This window comes from Beta vulgaris, chromosome 3, assembly GCF_026745355.1.
Source record: "Beta vulgaris subsp. vulgaris cultivar EL10 chromosome 3, EL10.2, whole genome shotgun sequence".
Lineage (NCBI taxonomy): Eukaryota > Viridiplantae > Streptophyta > Magnoliopsida > Caryophyllales > Amaranthaceae > Beta > Beta vulgaris.
In genome coordinates, this window is record NC_079204.1 from 15,205,771 (window position 1) to 15,225,299 (window position 19,529).

The 19,529-nt window shown below is 35.1% G+C and overlaps 2 protein-coding genes across 3 annotated transcripts; one reads left to right on the top strand and one right to left on the bottom strand.

The window, feature by feature from the left end:
* The first annotated feature begins 5,143 nt into the window (after nt 1–5,143).
* Nucleotides 5,144–12,178, top strand: LOC104888866 (uncharacterized). The gene is made up of 10 exons (XM_010673981.3): nt 5,144–5,351; nt 6,407–6,563; nt 6,655–6,835; nt 8,007–8,077; nt 9,059–9,196; nt 9,296–9,387; nt 9,670–9,941; nt 11,182–11,267; nt 11,534–11,635; nt 11,754–12,178. The coding sequence occupies exons 1-10, from the start codon at nt 5,227–5,229 to the stop codon at nt 11,913–11,915; spliced, it is 1,386 nt and encodes a 461-aa protein (XP_010672283.2). The 5' UTR covers nt 5,144–5,226; the 3' UTR covers nt 11,916–12,178.
* A 1,362-nt stretch (nt 12,179–13,540) lies between these two features.
* LOC104888867 (protein THYLAKOID ASSEMBLY 8-like, chloroplastic) lies at nt 13,541–16,839 on the bottom strand. Of its 2 annotated transcripts, none has more exons than XM_010673983.4 (2): nt 16,313–16,839; nt 13,541–14,213 (listed from the first exon to the last, which is right to left on the bottom strand). In XM_010673983.4, the coding sequence occupies exons 1-2, from the start codon at nt 16,670–16,672 to the stop codon at nt 13,803–13,805; spliced, it is 771 nt and encodes a 256-aa protein (XP_010672285.2). In that variant the 5' UTR covers nt 16,673–16,839; the 3' UTR covers nt 13,541–13,802. The 2 variants fall into 2 exon arrangements, 1 of the variants encoding a protein (XP_010672285.2); XR_007272535.2 differs by having other exon boundaries at nt 14,068–14,221; nt 16,313–16,453.
* Nucleotides 16,840–19,529: the final 2,690 nt, after the last annotated feature.

Consider the following 19,529-nt stretch of genomic DNA (forward strand, 5'->3'; position numbering starts at 1 on the left):
TTCTGGCAAATGTTGTCTAAATTTTACTGCTTGTGGGGCCCTTTCATAGAAATATAATTTGCTGTCTTTACCAGCGTGTTACATCATGTGATGTTGGATTATTATACTTCTAAACTGCTTTTTGCCCGGCCATTCTTCATGCTAATTTGGATATATATAAATGTCAATTAATGGTTGAGTGTAGTATTCTGACTGTTTTTAATTAATTGCAACATTGGTTATGAACTCTCTTTTATTTATTGTGTCTAGGGTTATGTTTTGGATTATCCGATAGTAATTCAAAAATGAAGACAGAAAAATAAAAAATATGATAGTTAAGACGTAATTTTGATTCCAATGTTGTGACTAATTTGATAGTGATTGAGTAAATATTCTACATTAGTCTTTATTGTTTTTGAATGTGAATATTTAGTGTTCTTCTATTATTATTTTTTTGATGTGAAATCCATAAGAATCAAATCTAATCAAATTAGTGCTTTTTTAATATGCTGAGGAAAGACATTGTGCAAACTTTAACTTTCACATTTTCTTGGGTCTAAAGGCTAGAGCAGGTCAAGTGCTTGAGAGTAGGGGGAGGATAAGGGGAATTCTAACTCCCAAACACTATATTTGGCAAGATTTGAACCCAAAAGCTCAATAATCTAAAGTAATAATCTTGTCAAATGATCGAGTACTATTTGCTTCATCCACGTTATTATAATTATAGCTTTTTGCAATATTTCATGCGATGCTTCCAGATGCATGGTTTCAAACATCTAATATCTTTTATTATTAATAAGTAATAATTATAAAAACTTGATATTATAAAAATATACGTTGAGGCGAATATAATTAACAAGATAATCAAAGCATAATATGTGAATAGGAAATAATATATATAAATGGTACAACTATTTCTAAATGAAGAAAGTATATAGATATAATTGAATTATCATACTTAATTAAATAAGTGTTATTTCGTATTTCTTTCTAGCTTCATTTTTTATTAGGCTTTAATAAAAAAAATCTAACTCTATTTGTAATGGAATTACAACTTTTACCCTAACAAATAGTAGTATATCTACAATCCATCATTGAGAACTTCTTTTCACGAAAGAAAAAGAAAGACTTTTCAATCTCACTCCATGTGTTTCTATTAAATCTTCCTCCTATTTATATTAGGAAGCTTCCATTGTTTTGATTGGAATATTTTCTTGTATGACCTATACTCCATCCGTTTCCTAAAGATCTTCCCACTTATTGTTCCTACAGATACCAAGGAAAATCAAGTTGTGTGGGCATGGTGTGAGAAAAGTAGGAAAGAGAAAGGGGTTAAGAGAAATAAACAAATAAAAAGGGGTTAAAGTAGGAGAGAGAAAGGGAGTAAAATTGAATTAATAATGTAATGGTGGACCATATGATAGTGACATGAGAGGGTAAATAGGGAAATTTGTTTTGCCAAATAAGGAATAAAGCAAAAGAGGGAAGATCTTTTGGAAACACCCTTAAACGGAAAGAGGGAAGATCTTTAGGAAACGGAGGGAGTACACTTCTATTTTTTTTTTGGTCGGTGGTCTAAAGTAGACTGTGAGGTTGGTGACTTATCCCCTACTTTTTCTTCTTCTCCTTTTCTGAAGAATAATCCCCCTCGACTTCTCGAGCGGGTACCAATCTCATTTGGTCCCCCCTCCTCTCAACTTTTGCAAGCTAAAATTTGATGGTTCTAAACTTAGTAATAATGCTTCCTTAGGCTTTGTGATTAGAAATAGTGATGGAGAAGTTCTTTTAGCTGGTGCTAAGTTTTTGGATTCTCATATTTCTTTTATTCAAGCTAAGGCTTGGACTGTTAGTGAAGGCATTAATGGAGCCTCTTTCCTTAACATCTCCCATCTCATTGTTGAAGCCGATAATTTAGGGGTCATCAATTCTATGAAGAATGCTTGGCGTATTCCGTGAGATATATCTAATATTGTTAAAGATGCAGGTGTGGAGGCTCTCTGGTTCCATGTGTGCGAGTTTTGTCACTGCTTTCGCAAAGCTAACAAGGTTACTGATTTCATGGCTAGGAAGCCGCATGACTACCCTTCCCTGTTTCCTCCTGATTGTATGGATTTCTCCCTTATCATCCAAAAGGATATTTTAGATTGCCCCCCGTACTAGGGTTTTAGTTTAAGCTTGTTCTCTTTATCCAAAAAGAAATCTATTTTAATTTTCGGAGCTTTTTCATGTCCTTATAATTAATGAACTCAACTGGTTAATAATATAATTAAATCATTGGGCCATAAATATGGATTTGGTTATTTTACAAGTACTTTAAGGCTTTTTCCTAAGTCATCCTTCATTTGGTTGATTTTGGCGATGCTATAGTTGAAGCGTCAAAATGCCATGGAGGGAACTAGGGGGGACATATTAGGCGTCTCTATGTGAATACTAAATATGAGTCGCACCCATCATAAGGAGAAAAAGAGTCCAGTTTATAAGACTAAGGAAGTTTCGCCTTAAAAACATATGGCAATAAGGAAACTGGCCCTAAGCCTTATAAAGTGAACTCATTTATCTTTTTCTATCAATGTGGAACACTCACGTGTATTGTAAGCTATACATTATCGCAAATTAGATCCTACACTGAGGTGTAGGATGAGCATCCTACACCTTGCCCATGTGGCTGGCTTTTGGCAGTATTTTTGAAAGTGGGGCAGCTCTTTCTCTCTCATCACTTGAAATAATTTTTTTAATGTACAAATGCATATGGTTTGGTGTACAATAATATATGAGAATACATTTGAGGATTTTCAGTGATCAAAACAATGACCATCAGTGTACATTGTGATTTTATTGAATTTCGGTATGAGACTGTAATTGTACATTGAATTTCATTAGTGAACAAACATCAAACACACCAGTGTACAAAGATTGCAAATTACTCACTTGATATCAACTTCAGGAATTGGGTTACTTTCAGCTAAGGAGCTGTCATTGTACATTTTAATTTTGTTAATGAACAACCACGAAGCCAAGAATGTACAAGGAGGTTGAGTGTGGAAAAGAGAGAAGTGGTGAACAGTATATGAGGGGAAATGATGGCGGTTGGCATCAAATTAGTTATTAAATGGTGAACAGTAACTGTCAAATAAGTTACTTTTTGAATTTTCGACATGTACACTGGATGTAATGGGAATGTACATTAGCTGTCAAATCAATTACTTTTTTGCATGTTGAATGGTGCGTTTCATTCTTCTTGCCTTGCGTTTTGGAGTTGGTGTAGGATGCTTATCCTACACCTTGGTCCAGGATCTACTAATTGATACATTATAGCTTAAACATTGCCTCTCACATGTGAGATGTTTTTTTTGACGTGGCTCATAGTAAATTACCGGTCCCAGTTGTGGGCTTGACTCTAATGCCATGTTAGAGAACCAACTCCAACCAAAAAACTTAAGTTGATGTTTAGAGTATTAGGAATAATTTTATATTCTATCAAATCAAAATCGTGTATTGACAAACATAAAAGTCAAAATTATGCAATTAATAAAATACAGAGAAGTGTATTTTGTCGAAGTTATGTGTTGAATTTTGCTATAAGACAGACTATAACCTGTATAGAATTATTCCTCATTCTAACAAGTTAAGCATTTCAAATTATAAGATCTGGATCCAATATTATGAAACATATGAAATAAAATATTTGACAATTTAAAAAGAAAATCTAAAACAATTGATTCAATCATAAACTTTCATAAATCCAACAAAATTTTTTACAATGGCTACGCCTACAATGAACTATTAGTTATATAATTTAAACTATTTATTTTTGATCTTAGATCCACACTATTCATTAAGTTTGCTTTTATAATAAACTTGTTTAAATTTATATATGAAAAATTGTACATATATACATTGGCTTTATAATCCATAAATCTTTGTTAATAGTGATAAGAAAAGAACAATAATACTCCAAAAGGAAGAAGATAACTAAGGAACCGACCTTCAATGACATTTTGTTTTCATTTTTTTTTGTTGATACTAGCCTTTTATCCATTTTTCTATGTTTTCCGCAGGACCTTCACCCGGAAGACAGAATCAAAGGTAGACAACAGTCAGTTGTTAAAATATTATTACAAATCAAATTTCTTACTTCAGTTACCTTAAGAGGCTCATTTAGGCCTCTAATGTTCCAAGTACAGATAGCCATCATGGAACTGGAGGGATAAGGGTCCCGCCCCTATTATTTTCATAAGGATCGAACCATGGGAACGAATCTACAGGGATATCACCTTCTTTGGCCAGATTTTCCAATTCACAATTACAGTTCCCTCCGCCCTTACGCCTAAGAAATAACTTCTTTTAGGTGGAAAAGCTACATTTCTTTCCAACAACATCCCTTCGTATTGTCACAACTGTGATATAATATGTCTATACCTTACTCGGTTCAACCTTTTCTTTCATTCATCAATAGGGCTCTACTTGCTTACTTTTCCGAGTCGGGCAAGGGAATTGGAAGTTCCATAATGTTGTTTGTGGATTTTTATTAAGGTCTAATTAAATTAATGGGGAAGAATAGTCTATGAAAAATAAAGAGTTAAATATTTCAGTAGGTATAGTGGCTAAGGGTGTGCAAAGGGTAGCGTTGAATCGGATCGGAACGGACCGAGGATTCCGGTCCACTGAAAATCAGGATTTCGGATTTTTGGTCCGATCCAAACCTAGAAAATTCCGGTCCGGACCGGTGGACCTGAATTTATGTTTTTTTTAGTAAAAAAATAATTTAAAGGTTAAAAAAGAATTCAAAGTTATAAAGTTTAAAAGGTAAAAACCGACTCTTTATTAACTTTAAGATTATTGTTGTTAGAATTAATAAAATTTAATGTATCTATTTTATAAATATGTATAAATTTAAATAAAAAAGATTTTTTTAAATGCAGATTCCTCCAAAGAAAATTCAAATTTCGGTTCACCGGTATTCATCCCTAGCTACAATTTTATTGTAGCCATTGAACGATCATACTTCATAAATCTACCATATTACTTTATAGGTATTAACTTATAGTCATATATAGTCATATATTTAAAATTGTGAATTGTCCGAGCCCAAAAACTAATTTCGACACTAAAATCTGATAGATTTTTATGAGAGGGTGGCAAAATTGAAAATGGCTAATACTTTAACAGGCAAAAATAACATAAAAAGCCATAAATAGAAGAAAGGCACATGAAGATGGTCGTTACTTGTTACAGAGAAGTGTAACAATGAGGAACACTGCCAACAACATCAACAACGACCCAGCTGATCCTGATGATGATGCCATTGCCAACAAAGACCCTGTTGCCACTCTCGATTCTCGCTTCAACCAAACCCTCAAAAGTGTTCAAGGGTACTTTTTTCTCCTTATTCCTATCTTCTTCTTCTTCTTCCATCTCTAAGATTAAGTTAAAGTTTACAATACCCATCTGTTTAAGAGATTTGATCTCCTTCCATAATCACCTAATTTTTCAATATTTGCATAAATTTTGAGTATTTTATTAGATAATTTGATGGACCATTTGTGAAATGTTCTCAGATCTTTCTGATTATGTTACTTTTTAGAAAAATTCTTGATTTATTAGAAATTTCGTTGAGAATCAACTGCAGCTTTATTATAGTTTTAATGTGATTGTTTCCCATTGTTAATCAAATCTTTCATAGATGAAGCATCATTTATTGCCTTATTGGGACTATCTAAAAGAGAGTGTATAATGTCAAAGTTCTTAACTTTTGATCTTAACGGTTTATGTTCAGAGTTTAAGTAATTGTATAGGTAGGATTAATCAATTGGATTTCTGGGTTTCTCCCAGAAATCCACATTTGTGATGTTTCATAATCCAAAATGTTTAATTAGAATCCATCATACTATGCCTCGTGAAATTTGAGTTGCTCAATCTTGAAAGTTTTTTCTTTTGAACATTGAATGTGAGGAAGAATTGAACTAGCTTGCATATGGGTCATCTTCAGCTACACAGATAGTTAGTCCAAATAATTGATGTTTTATATTGATCCTCTAGGAGATAGCTCCTTCATCTTGTCGAAAAATTAAAATGGTGTTATAGTTATGATGTAGGTTTCTCCATTCTCAATTGAAATGTACATTGATAATATGTTTGCAGAGTGATAGCGAGGTCAAATATGACTGATATGTTTTATTTGCATTAAGATGCATATCCCTACTTGATTGAAACTCAGACTTCATTTCTGTTTGCAAAATAGTACTATGCTGGTATAGTACTTTGCCTTATACTGCTATTTGTTTTGCCCTAGAACTGGAATGATGAGGCTCGCTACGTTTAACTTTAGTATATAAAGACATAGTGTAGAAAGTAAGATTTTTCAAATATTTCTACTGCTTTCATGCTGTGCTTTGTCTCTTACTTCTATATGTTTTGAAAAAAATAGGATGCTCAAAGGACGCAGTTTTCCTGGTAAAGTTTTGCTGAGCCGTCGAACAGAACCTTTTGATACCTCTAGCATACATGGATCTCCTCGAGAATACACTAGGAGTTTCTCTCAGAATGATGCTGGACCAAGTGAAAAGGAAGATAACTCTGTAGAGGCAAGATGAACGGGACTTTTTAATTTCTTCTATTTGTTTCTGGTTTATGGTGTTATTGAACAAATTTTCCAACTTTGGATTCTGGATGCAGGAACGGTCTCCAAGCACAGATGATAGTGTCTCCAATGCTTCTCTAAGTAAGTCAAAATCTTCAGTACCTCCCATCAGTACTTCCAGAGAGTCTCAGAAGACTCTGTTAAGTGCAAGAGCTACAGATTCAGCAAGGGTCATGAAGTTCAAGAAGGAACTTTCGGCTCCAACAGTTACTTTAGGTACTAGAATTTGTACTTGTGTGTTCATGCTAGTTTGTCAGCTTATACCGGACAAAGTACACAGCTGTATACATTATTTAGATATGCACCTCAAAGCGGTTATCCTTTGACATAATGTTTAACTCCCCATATAGACGGTGTCATTCAAGTCCTCGTCTGGATAGGATGCTGTCTAGGATTGTAGACACAACTTCATGTTTTTACTGTTGGAGGGAGTGTCTATAATAAACGGTCTCTGCACGGGTTCCCTCTGAAACAGCCCAGATGTATAGGGCTACATATGCAGTATTTCTGCTTCTGGTTACATCAATTAATTGCTTTGAGAAAAAGTGAATACATTGTTAAATACCTTAGTTTTGAGTTTGTTGGGTTATACGTGATTCATTATGCTCTTGTTACCTCATTGTAGGCTAATGTTTTGTCAAGGTAGAAAATATTATTACGAGTTGAATGATGTCTGTCTGCTCCTCCTTATCTCACTGAGGATTTTTTTTACTCTTGTTGCTTGACATTGTGGTCATTGTTACTTTAAAGACTTAGTAGTCATTTAATCGTCTTATTATGCGTTGCCTTCTTTAGATAATGTTTTTGTGTCTAATGAAAGCTCTTTTTTGACTCGAATTTTTATTTTTGTTTATGGAGGCTACTTTATGATGCAGCTCCACCTAGCTGCTTATATATACTCTGAGTTTAGTAACGGGCTGTAATATGTAATTAGTACAATTTAGAAAATGTACTTTTGGAGGGATATATGACTTTCATTCTGCTGGATATCATCTTTGCATAAATCAAACATACCGTCTTTCGAAATTCACACATTTTAGATGGATGATATGGGAGATACTGCTTAGCATGGTTCAGGTCATTGATGTTCTGAATTTGTTTGGTGAGGGATCGATTGTTATGATATGGTGATATCTGAATATGAAGTAGAGTATATTAAGTAATAATTTGGGTGCTGCATGTTTCTTAGTTTACCTGAAATACGAATGCCTCACTACAATTTTGTGCATTTCCTTGTGTTTCCATCTATGATCTGTTTATTGTATTAACTTCTGCATTAAGGAACACTTCATAGCTCTTTGTTGCGGTACTCAGTTGGTATTTCAAGTATACATGTGAAGTATTAACTCGTAAAGTTTTCATCTAAAAATCTGTTCCCATCCTGCAGAAAAACTACGGGAGCTAGCTTGGAGTGGTGTGCCATCTGAAATGCGCCCTGTTGTCTGGAGACTTCTTCTGGTAAGATAATACTTGTAAGATTCTGTGTTTGTGGCTCATATCTTCACATGTATGCCCCACAATATTTTTCTTCTTACCAGCTTTTAGTAATGACAAAATAGTGAAGTTTTATGTTTGCATAAAGATCACATGGAGTGACTGTTTTACTGTTCATCTGGGTGTGGGTAAAGCTGGTGGATACACTGGGTACTTTGAAGAGCTGGGTTGTAAGTTGGAATACTTGCTGGGTTTTCCTGTAAGAAAAAAGCTCTCTCTGAGGACAAGAAATAGCAATAGTTATCTTTGCTTCATTTGTATAAATGTTTTTCATAGTTTTATTTTCTTCATTGACAAATGGACATGTTTATGCTCCCTGGTTGCCAACAGAGCCTTTATGTGTGTTTTTTTGTTCACCCTTTGTAAGTCCATTTGGAGCTTAACTGCTTAAGTATCAATAAATATAAGAGAAACAGTTATTAACTTTTATCTGGGCTCTCTGCCTAGTCATTGTGTGTCAATGCTATTATCCGTATCGCTGTACGGCGTATACTGACTTGCAAGCCAAATACACACAATCCAATTTCTGTGATGGGTAATGGGGTATGGCACATCAGAACTTCGACTGAAGTATTTACTAGTTTCTTACTGGAGGTAGATTTCAATTAACTTACACTGTGACATAAGTGACATTTAAGAAACTTTTTTTAAAAAAATCCTTGCATGTGACAAGCATTCAAAACTATTCAATGCCATTGTGTGCTCGATTGTAGTGAACCATGCTTTTGATGCTATCTATGACATCATGCATACTTTATGTATTTATAGGCTTTCTGAAGTAGCAGATATAATCTAATGACTTGATTTTGTTTAAGGGGCAAGTGCTTAGCTGCATTCCTGAAATCTGATATCTTTACTCTTAGGTTTCTGCCTAACTGCATATTTATTTAGTTGCAGAGTGAAGTATTTTTATTGTTTATAAGTTTGAACATGAACTGACAACAGGGATATGCACCACCTAATTCAGATAGAAGGGAAGGAGTTTTGAGAAGGAAGCGGATTGAGTATCTTGATTGTGTGGCACAGTATTACGACATTCCTGATACTGAACGTTCTGATGATGAAATCAACATGCTTCGCCAGGTGTGTTATGCTAAAGAAGTAGTCTGTGTTTCATTTCATGTGCTTGCTGGAATCAGAGTTATTATGATTTCTTATGGCCTCTCTTTGTTTACTTAATAGATTGCAGTTGACTGTCCCAGAACTGTACCTGATGTAACTTTCTTTCAGCAACCTGCTGTCCAGAAATCCTTAGAGCGGATACTCTACACATGGTCTGTAGTAATTTCTGTTTTTGCTATATCATCTATTTACTTAGCAAGGTCGTCCATTGAGTCTACAGCTTTGCAATATATTCTGTCTATGTGACCAGTTTTAAGGGGAGACTACATTAGTGTTAGATTTATTTCTGACTTGTTTATACAGATATCATTAAATACTAAAAACTCATCATCAATCTGCGTTACTGTTCTTGGTTGCCACTTGCCACTATGTTTTTTAATGAATATTTTTCTGTATTCTTATGCTCATTTCAGTTTGTTATTTTGTGTCACCAGGGCCATCCGGCATCCTGCTAGTGGATATGTACAAGGAATAAACGATCTTGTGACACCATTTCTGGTTGTATTCTTGTCCGAACACTTGGAAGGAAGCATTGATACTTGGTCAAGTTTGGATCTCTCTGAGGATAAAATTACTAACGTCGAGGCTGATTGCTATTGGTGCCTCTCGAAATTGCTTGATGGTATGCAAGACCATTACACATTTGCGCAACCAGGAATCCAGAGACTTGTTTTTAAATTGAGAGAATTGGTTCGGAGGATTGATGGTATGTCCTAGGTGTTGACCCCTCTATTATTGTACCATATTTGTCTTTCTCGTTATAATGATATAAAAGTTTGGCTTTGCATCTTCAAGTTAGTAAATTTGTCGTCTGAGGCCATTAGCCACTATAAAATAGTGGTTTCCGTGTTAATGCGGTATATGGTGGTTGGCAAAGTAGAGTTTATGGTTGAAGTTATAACCCTTTTGGTAGGCGGTAATAAATGCCGATAATAGTAGTGTTGTTTGGTAAAAAAAAAACTAACCTTTATGTTCACAATAATGAGAGTTACTCCCCAAACTTTCTGCATAAATTTGTATTATCATCCATTACCACTTTAGACATGGTATTGATTGGAATGGAATTTTGTGAAAAAAAAAAACTACATGTTTGGGGATGAGATATCATTAGTAAGGTATATGTAGAGGATCTTCCTTGCGAGCTACATATGCTTTCATTGCCATTACCATTACCATCATGTAGTATTACCTACCAAATGGGAGGTTAGTGTTAGGGGTAGTATCTACCAAAGGCTAATGGAAATAACTTTCTGACGTTAGACCTAAGAGGAAGTGTTATTTTTATGTTGTGCTCATTCACTAATTTAACTGACCCCCCCCCCCCCCTCTCTCCCAACCTTTTTGACATACCACCAAGGCACCAACAGCTAACAGCTGACCAATAAGGGAAGAGCTAAGTTCGGGAATATGTACCTTAATGATTTAAGCAATTACTTATGCATTTTTTAAGATTTGCATTTTCATATTGGTATTCGACTGATTAATGCAGGCACAAGATTTTGTTCCCATGTTTTTATAATATTTTGATCTGTTGTCTGCAACCTCAATGTTCAAAGGTCTTATGAGGTCTCTTTGAGTTTCTGTTGGGAAGATCTGCACAAAAAGGAAACTAGGATAACAAGGGGCCTGTTTTCCATGGATATTGTTAACCTTGTTCTTTTGCTTGATATCATTGTTGCTAATTCTTGGTCAAAAGGTGAATGGAAGTCTTTCATAAAAATTTCTGTGGTTTTCATCTGGTAATATCAGTTGTGTTACAGAGCATGTTTCACCAGTTTTTGGTTTTTCCTTCGTGGAGGGGGCTGACTTGTGAGGGAACGCTTTTATGTAAAGTGGGCATTGTTCGAGTTCTAGCACTAGTAGAACATTCATTAATATTTCATATCTCTCTCCATATTCCAAATTTTGTCTGATTCAGTTTTGTACTTTGATAAATATCGAACCAGAACCTGTTTCAAGACATATGGAGGAGCACGGTCTTGAGTTCCTTCAGTTTGCATTTCGGTGGTTCAATTGTCTTCTAATACGGGAGGTTCGTTTGTTATACTCTGCATTTACTTATACTTTCTTTTCTTCAACACAAATGCTTCCTGGTAAACAAATAAAAACATAACCATACAGCTGCACACTTACAACCTAACAAGTAAATCAACCTCCTCAAATTTATAATCTTAACCTTGACAATGTCCTAATTTTCTAGTGTCAATGTGTGGAATGCTCATCCTGTTAGATCCCATGCCCTTGTTTTTTTTTTTTTTTTTTTTTTTTGTGAACTAAACAGAATCCTTATCTTGCTAGATCCCGTTCACCCTTGTGACCCGCCTTTGGGATACATATCTTGCGGAAGGTGATGCACTGCCCGATTTTCTTGTGTATATAACAGCCAGTTTTCTTTTGACTGTAAGTTGGCTTTCTTATTATCTTCCTAACTTTATTAATATATTGGTTTAATCTATTATACATGCATAGAGTATGACACAGACTCTTGTCTCTTGAATGTTGTCCATGTACCTTGCAGTGGTCGGATAAGATCCACAAGCTTGATTTTCAGGAGATGGTCATGTTCCTTCAGCACCTCCCAACTCTAAATTGGGCAGATCAAGAATTGGAGATGGTGCTTTCAAGAGCATATATGTGGCATACTATGTTCAACAGTTCTCCGAGCCACTTAGCTAGCTAGTAAATGCTGCAAAAAAGTTTCTTTTAACATGTTTAGTCTTGTATGTTCCGTAATGTATTCGTCTAGTATTAAGTCTCTTATCGTTTCACTGTTGATAATGTTGCCTTGTACCATTTGTGTTGATTACTTGGTTCTTCATGACATAAAGAGTCAAATAGGGTTTTGTATTGGCTGCAGTCGTAATATGTTGTAACCGAAACATTTTTCATAAATTCGCGGTGCTTCGCTTTTTCAGTATTTGTAAAAGTAGTAATTCAATGGCAGTTGAGAGTTTGATATGTGCAATACAAAGGAGAGCAGGCGCTTCACTAATGTTATTATCCCTTAGCCGACTTCTCTTAGTTTAGTTTTTCTTTTTTTGACATCGAAGGATATATACAAGAATTGAAAATCTATGAATTTAAAACTTAAATTCAAAGAACACTTAACATGCTAACCCTTAACCAACATTCACCTAATGTATCCTACACCATTGTGCTAACAGGAGCGCCTGCCTTACCTGTGCACGGGAAACCTTCAGAACCTGGCATGTAGTGAAAGAGCTAGCTAGATCCCTAATTTGTGTAATAGTCTAGCGGACGGAGATATCCCTATTATTTTCCGAGCATAGAAGATGGACTAAGGTAGTAGAGTTTGTGAGGATCACAACCTCCCTGTGACCTACAACACTAGCCCATGTGATCACTTTAAGGCAAGCGATAGACTTTGCAACAAGTTCCGAAGAGGCATAGCAAAAATGGCCTTGCTGTCTTTGGCTTGTATCTGTTTGTGAGCTAGTCACCCAGGTTATGCCACTTGAAGTTTTAACCTTAGTTTAGTTCTTGTGATGTTCATTAGTGGTTGTTTGCTTGAAAATTGATATTAAGAAGTTTATTGTGAAACAAAAGGAAATAGAAAGATTTTATCTGAGAGCAAAGTTTTATCTGATAATTCTTATGCGTTTATCCATTGCATATGGGTACTTATAATACCTAACTCTAAAAAATTCAGGTGCATACTGCATAGGGGAATAACTCAACAGGATTAATTATATTTTAATTCTCTATTTTTAATGGGTAGTCTACCTAGTGGGTAGATGTAGCAATCTCCGGAAAAAAACTTTATCTACTCACTAGGTAAGCTACCCACTAGAGATAAACATTAATAATTACTGGAGTCCAACTCAACACAATTAATTATATTTTAATTTTATATGTTTAATGTAGTCTACTCAATAGGTAGATATAACAATCTACATAAAATAGGTGGTGAAAAAATCAACTAACCATTAATGCTTGTACATGTGTTTCACATGCATGACATTCACTTTTTAACTCTTAACAAAGTTATATTTCTAAGAGAATTATTTTTTCATGTAGTATTTCCTAAATTTTTGATTAAAAAAGATTTTACTTCCAATAGGTAAGTAATTCTTTTTTTTTTTTGCTAAGAAGTGAAACTTCCTAGGAATTGAAATTTTCTTATATTTCAGTCTACCAATTAAATCAACATTCTTCCACTTCTAAAAATTTCTATTTTCATCCATGTTTGCTATTAGAGGAAACTACCTCAAAGTTACTTTGGTAAGAATAAAGCTACTTCCTTGAAAGAACAATTTAGGTCTTGGTTTCTCACTGGTGAAAATGTAGAAAAAACCATATACATAAAGTTTCATATATCTAAATGTGAAATAGGAAAGTTACAAGATCCACCTCAAAGTGAAGTTACATAAATGTCCTACAAACTGATGTTTTAAGCATTTAGATATCTACATCGAACGATTAAGATATTTAGCCATTCTCGACATCGAGCAATCTGTATGTCTGGAACAATGTAGAAACATGAACAAACAAGCCACTTTCGTCGAGCTGAAGTTAAAAGGGATACAAAATTACAGCTGAAAAAAAATCATATGCCAATGGGCTCTCTTGCATATTTCCTTTCTACTTCTTCAAGGAACTTTTCAGGTTCATCCACATATTCTTCAAAGTCTCTCTTCACCGAGGCTGCAAGTTCTTCTTCTCCAGCCTTCTCCAGATTTCTTACCATAATCATTAACGTTAACTTATCTGGCGTACAACCAGAAGCTTTCATCTCGTTGTAGGTTTCCATTGCTTTTCCTACCTTATCAACTTGAAAATAAACACCAATCAATTCAGTATATGCTCGTACATCAGGTTGTAAACCCTCTTTCTTCAGTTCATCAAAAAGCTCTTCAGCCTTGTCAATCAGCTTGTTCTTTCCCAGCAGTAGAATCATGTCGTAGTATAGGGACACATTTGGTGAATACCACGACTCCTTTTTCACAAAATCGAACACCTAGAGCCCTGAATTAATTTCAGATGAGATACACAACAGCAAATTGTAGAAATTTTAACATAAGTACACTGAGGATGCGGATTGAATAATAACGATGATGTGCTTCATTCGATTATGAAAGAGATGCAAAAGGGTAGGAACATGAAATTGATACAGAAAGGAAAAAAGGATGGTCATCAAATGCCAGTTCGCAAATATCTTCATTCTCCTAACGAAGATATGCTATGGATTTGATGTGCAACCATCACATTGATGATCGCCCACATCACCATGTTTCTCCCCAATAATAAACTATAGAACATTGTAAAAGCAAAGAGCTTACACAATGATGAAGACAGTAATGAATTACATTATCTCAAACTCACCATGAGGCAAACTACATCTCAAATGGACATCCTTTACTGTTTCCTAAATATAACAGAACGAACCAACTGATAACAAACTTAAAGCATCCACAGAGTAGTTCTTATAAATGCAAACTTTGAATATGGGATCTAAAGATGAGATAAGACATATTGAACGAGTGATGCATCCTTCCCTCAGAAAAGCTAACTCACTCATTCCTATGCACTACAATAAAGTGTCTACCATACACCAATTCTCTAAGTATGCAACAGAGCAGGAGCATGAAATTAACATAGAACGATGGATAGGGGCAATCATCGTGCTAATTCTAAAAGTATATTCTTTCAGCTAGTTAAGATATGCTATATTGCTATCCATTTCATGTTCATCACATGGATAATCGCCAACAACACCAAGTTTTGGTCGCCAAATAAAACCAACACGACTTTGTTAAAGCAAAGAATTTACACAATGATGAAGACTGTTGTATGGGTATAACCCAAGTGTATTAGCGGCCACACCAGAAGCATCCGCGAGCACGGTAGAGGACGCGAGCACATTAAAGCTATCTACAGCTTCACCAAAGTCAGTTCAACCCCTATGGCCGGTAACGTTGGCAGACGCCTAACAGGACAAAAGCAGGGGAATCTTCCCACCTGTCAAGTGCGTCACAGCCCTACACGTGTTGAAGGATTACATGCCTTGTCAGAGGAATATTACTTCTATAAATACCCCTCTAGTACTATTCTGCAGGTACATTCTCTCTCATACTGGAAATAGCTTATCTCTCTCTCTAGTTTCTCTCTCTAAATCCCAGTGGGACCATTACTGACTTGAGTATCGGGGGGGTTTCCTCGGAACCACCTCGAGGGCAGGTTACGTTTGCGTGTTGTGCAGCTACCCAGTAAGGACGTCACCTCATACCTTTAGCGGACTCTACTGAGGACGTTAACCGTTTCTATACCGGAACAATTGTAATGACTGAGAGTATCTCAAACTCGAACATAAAGCAAACTCAATCTCAAATGGACATTCTTCAATAGAATGTTCTTCATTTTGTAGGTTCTTCAATAGAATCTCAAAGCAAATTCAATCATGAAAATTCATGGTTTAACTTTTGTCTAATAGAAGCACTATAAGTAGCTGTATAATACTCCCTCCGTTTCTTTCTAATTTACTCACTTGATTATGGTAGAGAACCAAGGAAGAAGTCAAAAAATGAAAGAGAAACTGAAAATTGTGAGATAGAAACTTCAAAAGGTAGAGATAGAAATGATAAGGTGGATTATTATATGAAAAAGTGGAGCACAAGGTTGAAAAAAAGAAGAGAAAGTAGATACAACATATTATCAAAAATAGATCAAGCAATATCGTGTAGATTATAAAGATTCAAATAAAAAGTAAAGTGTATAGATTAAAAACAAATTAGTTCTTTATTTTACTATTGTTTTCAGCTAGTTCAACATTACCACTTAATTCTAATACAAAATCATTACACCATAAGAGAGAAACCCACATAGATAACAATTGAAAGCACAAACACCCACATCTTAGTAAATTGTAAAATCAAAATTCTCACATAAAGCAGACCAATTTAACTACCAAATTAATCACTAGTTTTAATAACATTATTTCCAACAAAATAACAAGAACATAACCAATCAACTACAATACAACAAGTCAATTCAACCTACTCAACAAATAAACCTAAAAATTAAAACTTCAACTAGAGAAAAAAAAGAGAAAAGGATGACCTTAAGAGCTAAATCCAACTCATTTTGTCTCTGAAGTTCAGTCAAAGTATCCAACAAATCAGCCTTCAAAAGGCGTGCAATTTTAGTGTCAAAAACTTGCTGTAATTTGGCGGGAGATTTGGCAAGTTTAAGAGACTGAACTGCTTGAATTGCTTCAGTTGACAAAAAACTTGACCTCCACAAAGGTTTTTTAGGTCCCATTTTTCTGAGCCCACAAGTTATAGTTGTTGTTCTTCGTCTAAAAGTAGAGGAACCCATATGTAAAATTACAGGATAGAGTGTGTGGTTGTGAATTGAAGTTTGTTTTTGAGGGATTTGAGAGATGCCCAGTTGGGTGAGTTGGAGTTTGAGACTGCACATTTCATTGACTGTGTCTGTGAGTGAAGAATGAAGACTGAGGAAGGAGAGGTGCGAAAGTGAAGAGATGAGATGGAAATATTTTTGGTAGTTTTTCGGGGGCTGGTGAAAGTTGTAAACGATTTGTGAAAATAACTAAAATAGATGAAACATTTCTATCAAAAAGATGTCAAATTTATTTATTTTAGAGCGGAGGATAATATATATAGAATCATAAATATAAAAAACTTTGGAATATCTATATTTATTAATTTTCTATTAAGAAAATCAAGCCCCTGGTTTGTCAACAGTATGGACAATGTATGCAAATTGTCGAGAGGTGGATACTAAAGAGATGAGAGAGGACAAGTGGGAAAACTGGGGCAATGGTTATTGTGACAAACTTAGTTGTGTACGAGTATTTCATGGAAAATAATCACTTATGCAATACGTAGTACTATTTTTTTAAATTGCGTTTAGCATTAGAGGTAAGAGCCAAAAAACACCAAAGAGGTGGTCGAGAGAGCTCTTCAAAGAGGTACAACAAAGAGTCATTCAAAGCCAAACACCATACAAAAGAAAAGAAAACCAACCTTAAATTAAAAAACTTACAATCATGTCAAAAAATCTAAACTCCTAGATGCTCCTTGTTTGGCCAAATGATGAATTATCGAGTTTCCGTCCCTTCCACGATATACGATTGAAAATTTAGGCCAACTCCTCGTGGTACCTTTGATAAAGTTCATTTCAAAATCAAGGTTCGATGGGCCTCCATTATTGTTACTGCACCATTCACACGATATTAGTGGAGTTGGATTACACCAACACACAATAACAAAGAACCTAATATCAGAGACATTTTAATTGCTTTGAAGATAGCAAAAACTTCAGCCTCATTGATTTCTTTGAAAAGTATCGGACAAGAGAGCATACCCATATATAAAAGTGCCTTCTCGAATTCTAAGGACCCTTTCCTACACCCACTTTCTTCTCCTCCAACTATAATGATGCATTTGTGTTCTATTTCAATGAACCATATGTAGGAGTAGGACACAATGTCTCAGCTCATTATTCTTTCTACTCACTTAAGATTTTTTTTCCCATTTTAGAATGTCAAATACCACCCCAATCTGAGAAGAACTAAATCATGTATATCGTAGCCCCCCCTAAAAATTCTCTTACTTCTTTCAATAATGACCAAATTATCACTAACAAAGAAGAAAACTATACCTTCTTAAAGTTTACCCCTTGCACCATATTACGCCACATCAGATACAATTCCTTAACCGAGTTTGGTTGAACCTCTTTTTCACCCCAACAACTCTAACCACCGATACAAGATACTCCACGCAAAGTCACAATGCAGTAGAAGGTGATCACAAGACTCCATCAACTTGGAGCACATAACACATGTTCCTTGAGAATTTTGCAGAACCTATTCTTATTGATCAATCTTTTATATTATGAGTAGAAGGCAACCACGAAAAGAACTCGATCATACAGGGGACTAAACCTTTTTCATAGACCCTTGAGGATCCTTTAAGGGTGTGTTCTCTTCACCTAAACTTATTGATCTGAACTGAACTTATTAGACCTGATTGGACCTAAATGAACCTTATTGGACCTGATTGAAACTTATCGACCTGATTGAAATTTATTAGACCTTATTGGACCTGATATGAAACTTATTACATATGAGTGGAAAATCATAAAAATTTGATATTATTAGTGTACTCATTGAGACACTCAAATAAGACACCACATGAATATATTTTTTTTTCCTTTTATATTGAATTTTTTTTAAAAGATTATATGTAATTCTAAATATTATCAAAATTTCAAGTAAAAATATCAACAAATATCGACGAGAGTACTTTTTTTCATATATTTTAAGATAATACTCCCCGTCCCATAATATAATGCTTGTTTATTTTTTACACGGTATCCAAGACGTAACTTTGACCTTTAATATCTTTAACTCCATAATAATAAAATAAAATATAAAAAGTTGATATTATGAAACTACACAATGAGACGAATCTAAAAAAGATTTCACATGAATATGTTTTTTTATATATACAAATGAAAATATTCGGTCAAAAATTTTAAAGTTTGACTCACCAAAAATGAAGTACACAGTAGACACTATATTATGAGACGGAATGAACTGACGTTGGTGAGCCAACTCATTGATCCGATTTCTCACGAATGGCGCTATGATGTTGTTGATGAATATTTCAATGAGCGGGGTGGGAAATGTATCCTTGGTATTCCTGATGTGTTGACTTGGGCCTTAACAAAAGATGGAAAGTACTCGGTTAAAACGGCCTATATGCTTGGCAAAGGGTGCAATCTCGACAACTTTCACACCGCCTGGGTCGAAATATGGAAACTTGAGGTGAGTCCTAAGGTACGCCATTTTTTGTGGAAACTCTGCACTAATATCTTACCTACTTGAGCTTTGTTGGTCCAACGCCACCTCCTTGAATCTGCGGATTTCCCTTGGGGCTGTGGTGAACAAGAAACAGCCCACCATGCCATATTTAAATGTCCACGCTTCGAGAAGATTTGGGTGGACAGTGGCTGTGAAAGCCTACGTGATGACAGTGGGTGTGCCACGATGTGTGAGTTAATCGAGAAATGGAAACAAATGGATGTCAAGATGAAGGTGAAGGGAGTTTTTTAATGTGGTGCATTTGGGGTGAAAGGAATAACAGAATTTTCAATGATAAATTTACTCCAAACCGGGTATTGTTGAATTGAACTGAAAGACTTGTAGAAGAGTTTGGGAAATATTCTGTAGCTATCTATCGTCGGCAAGTCTCGGTACTCCCTAGTCCTCGGGTTTGGCGTCCTCCTCCACAAGCTTGTTGGAAAATAA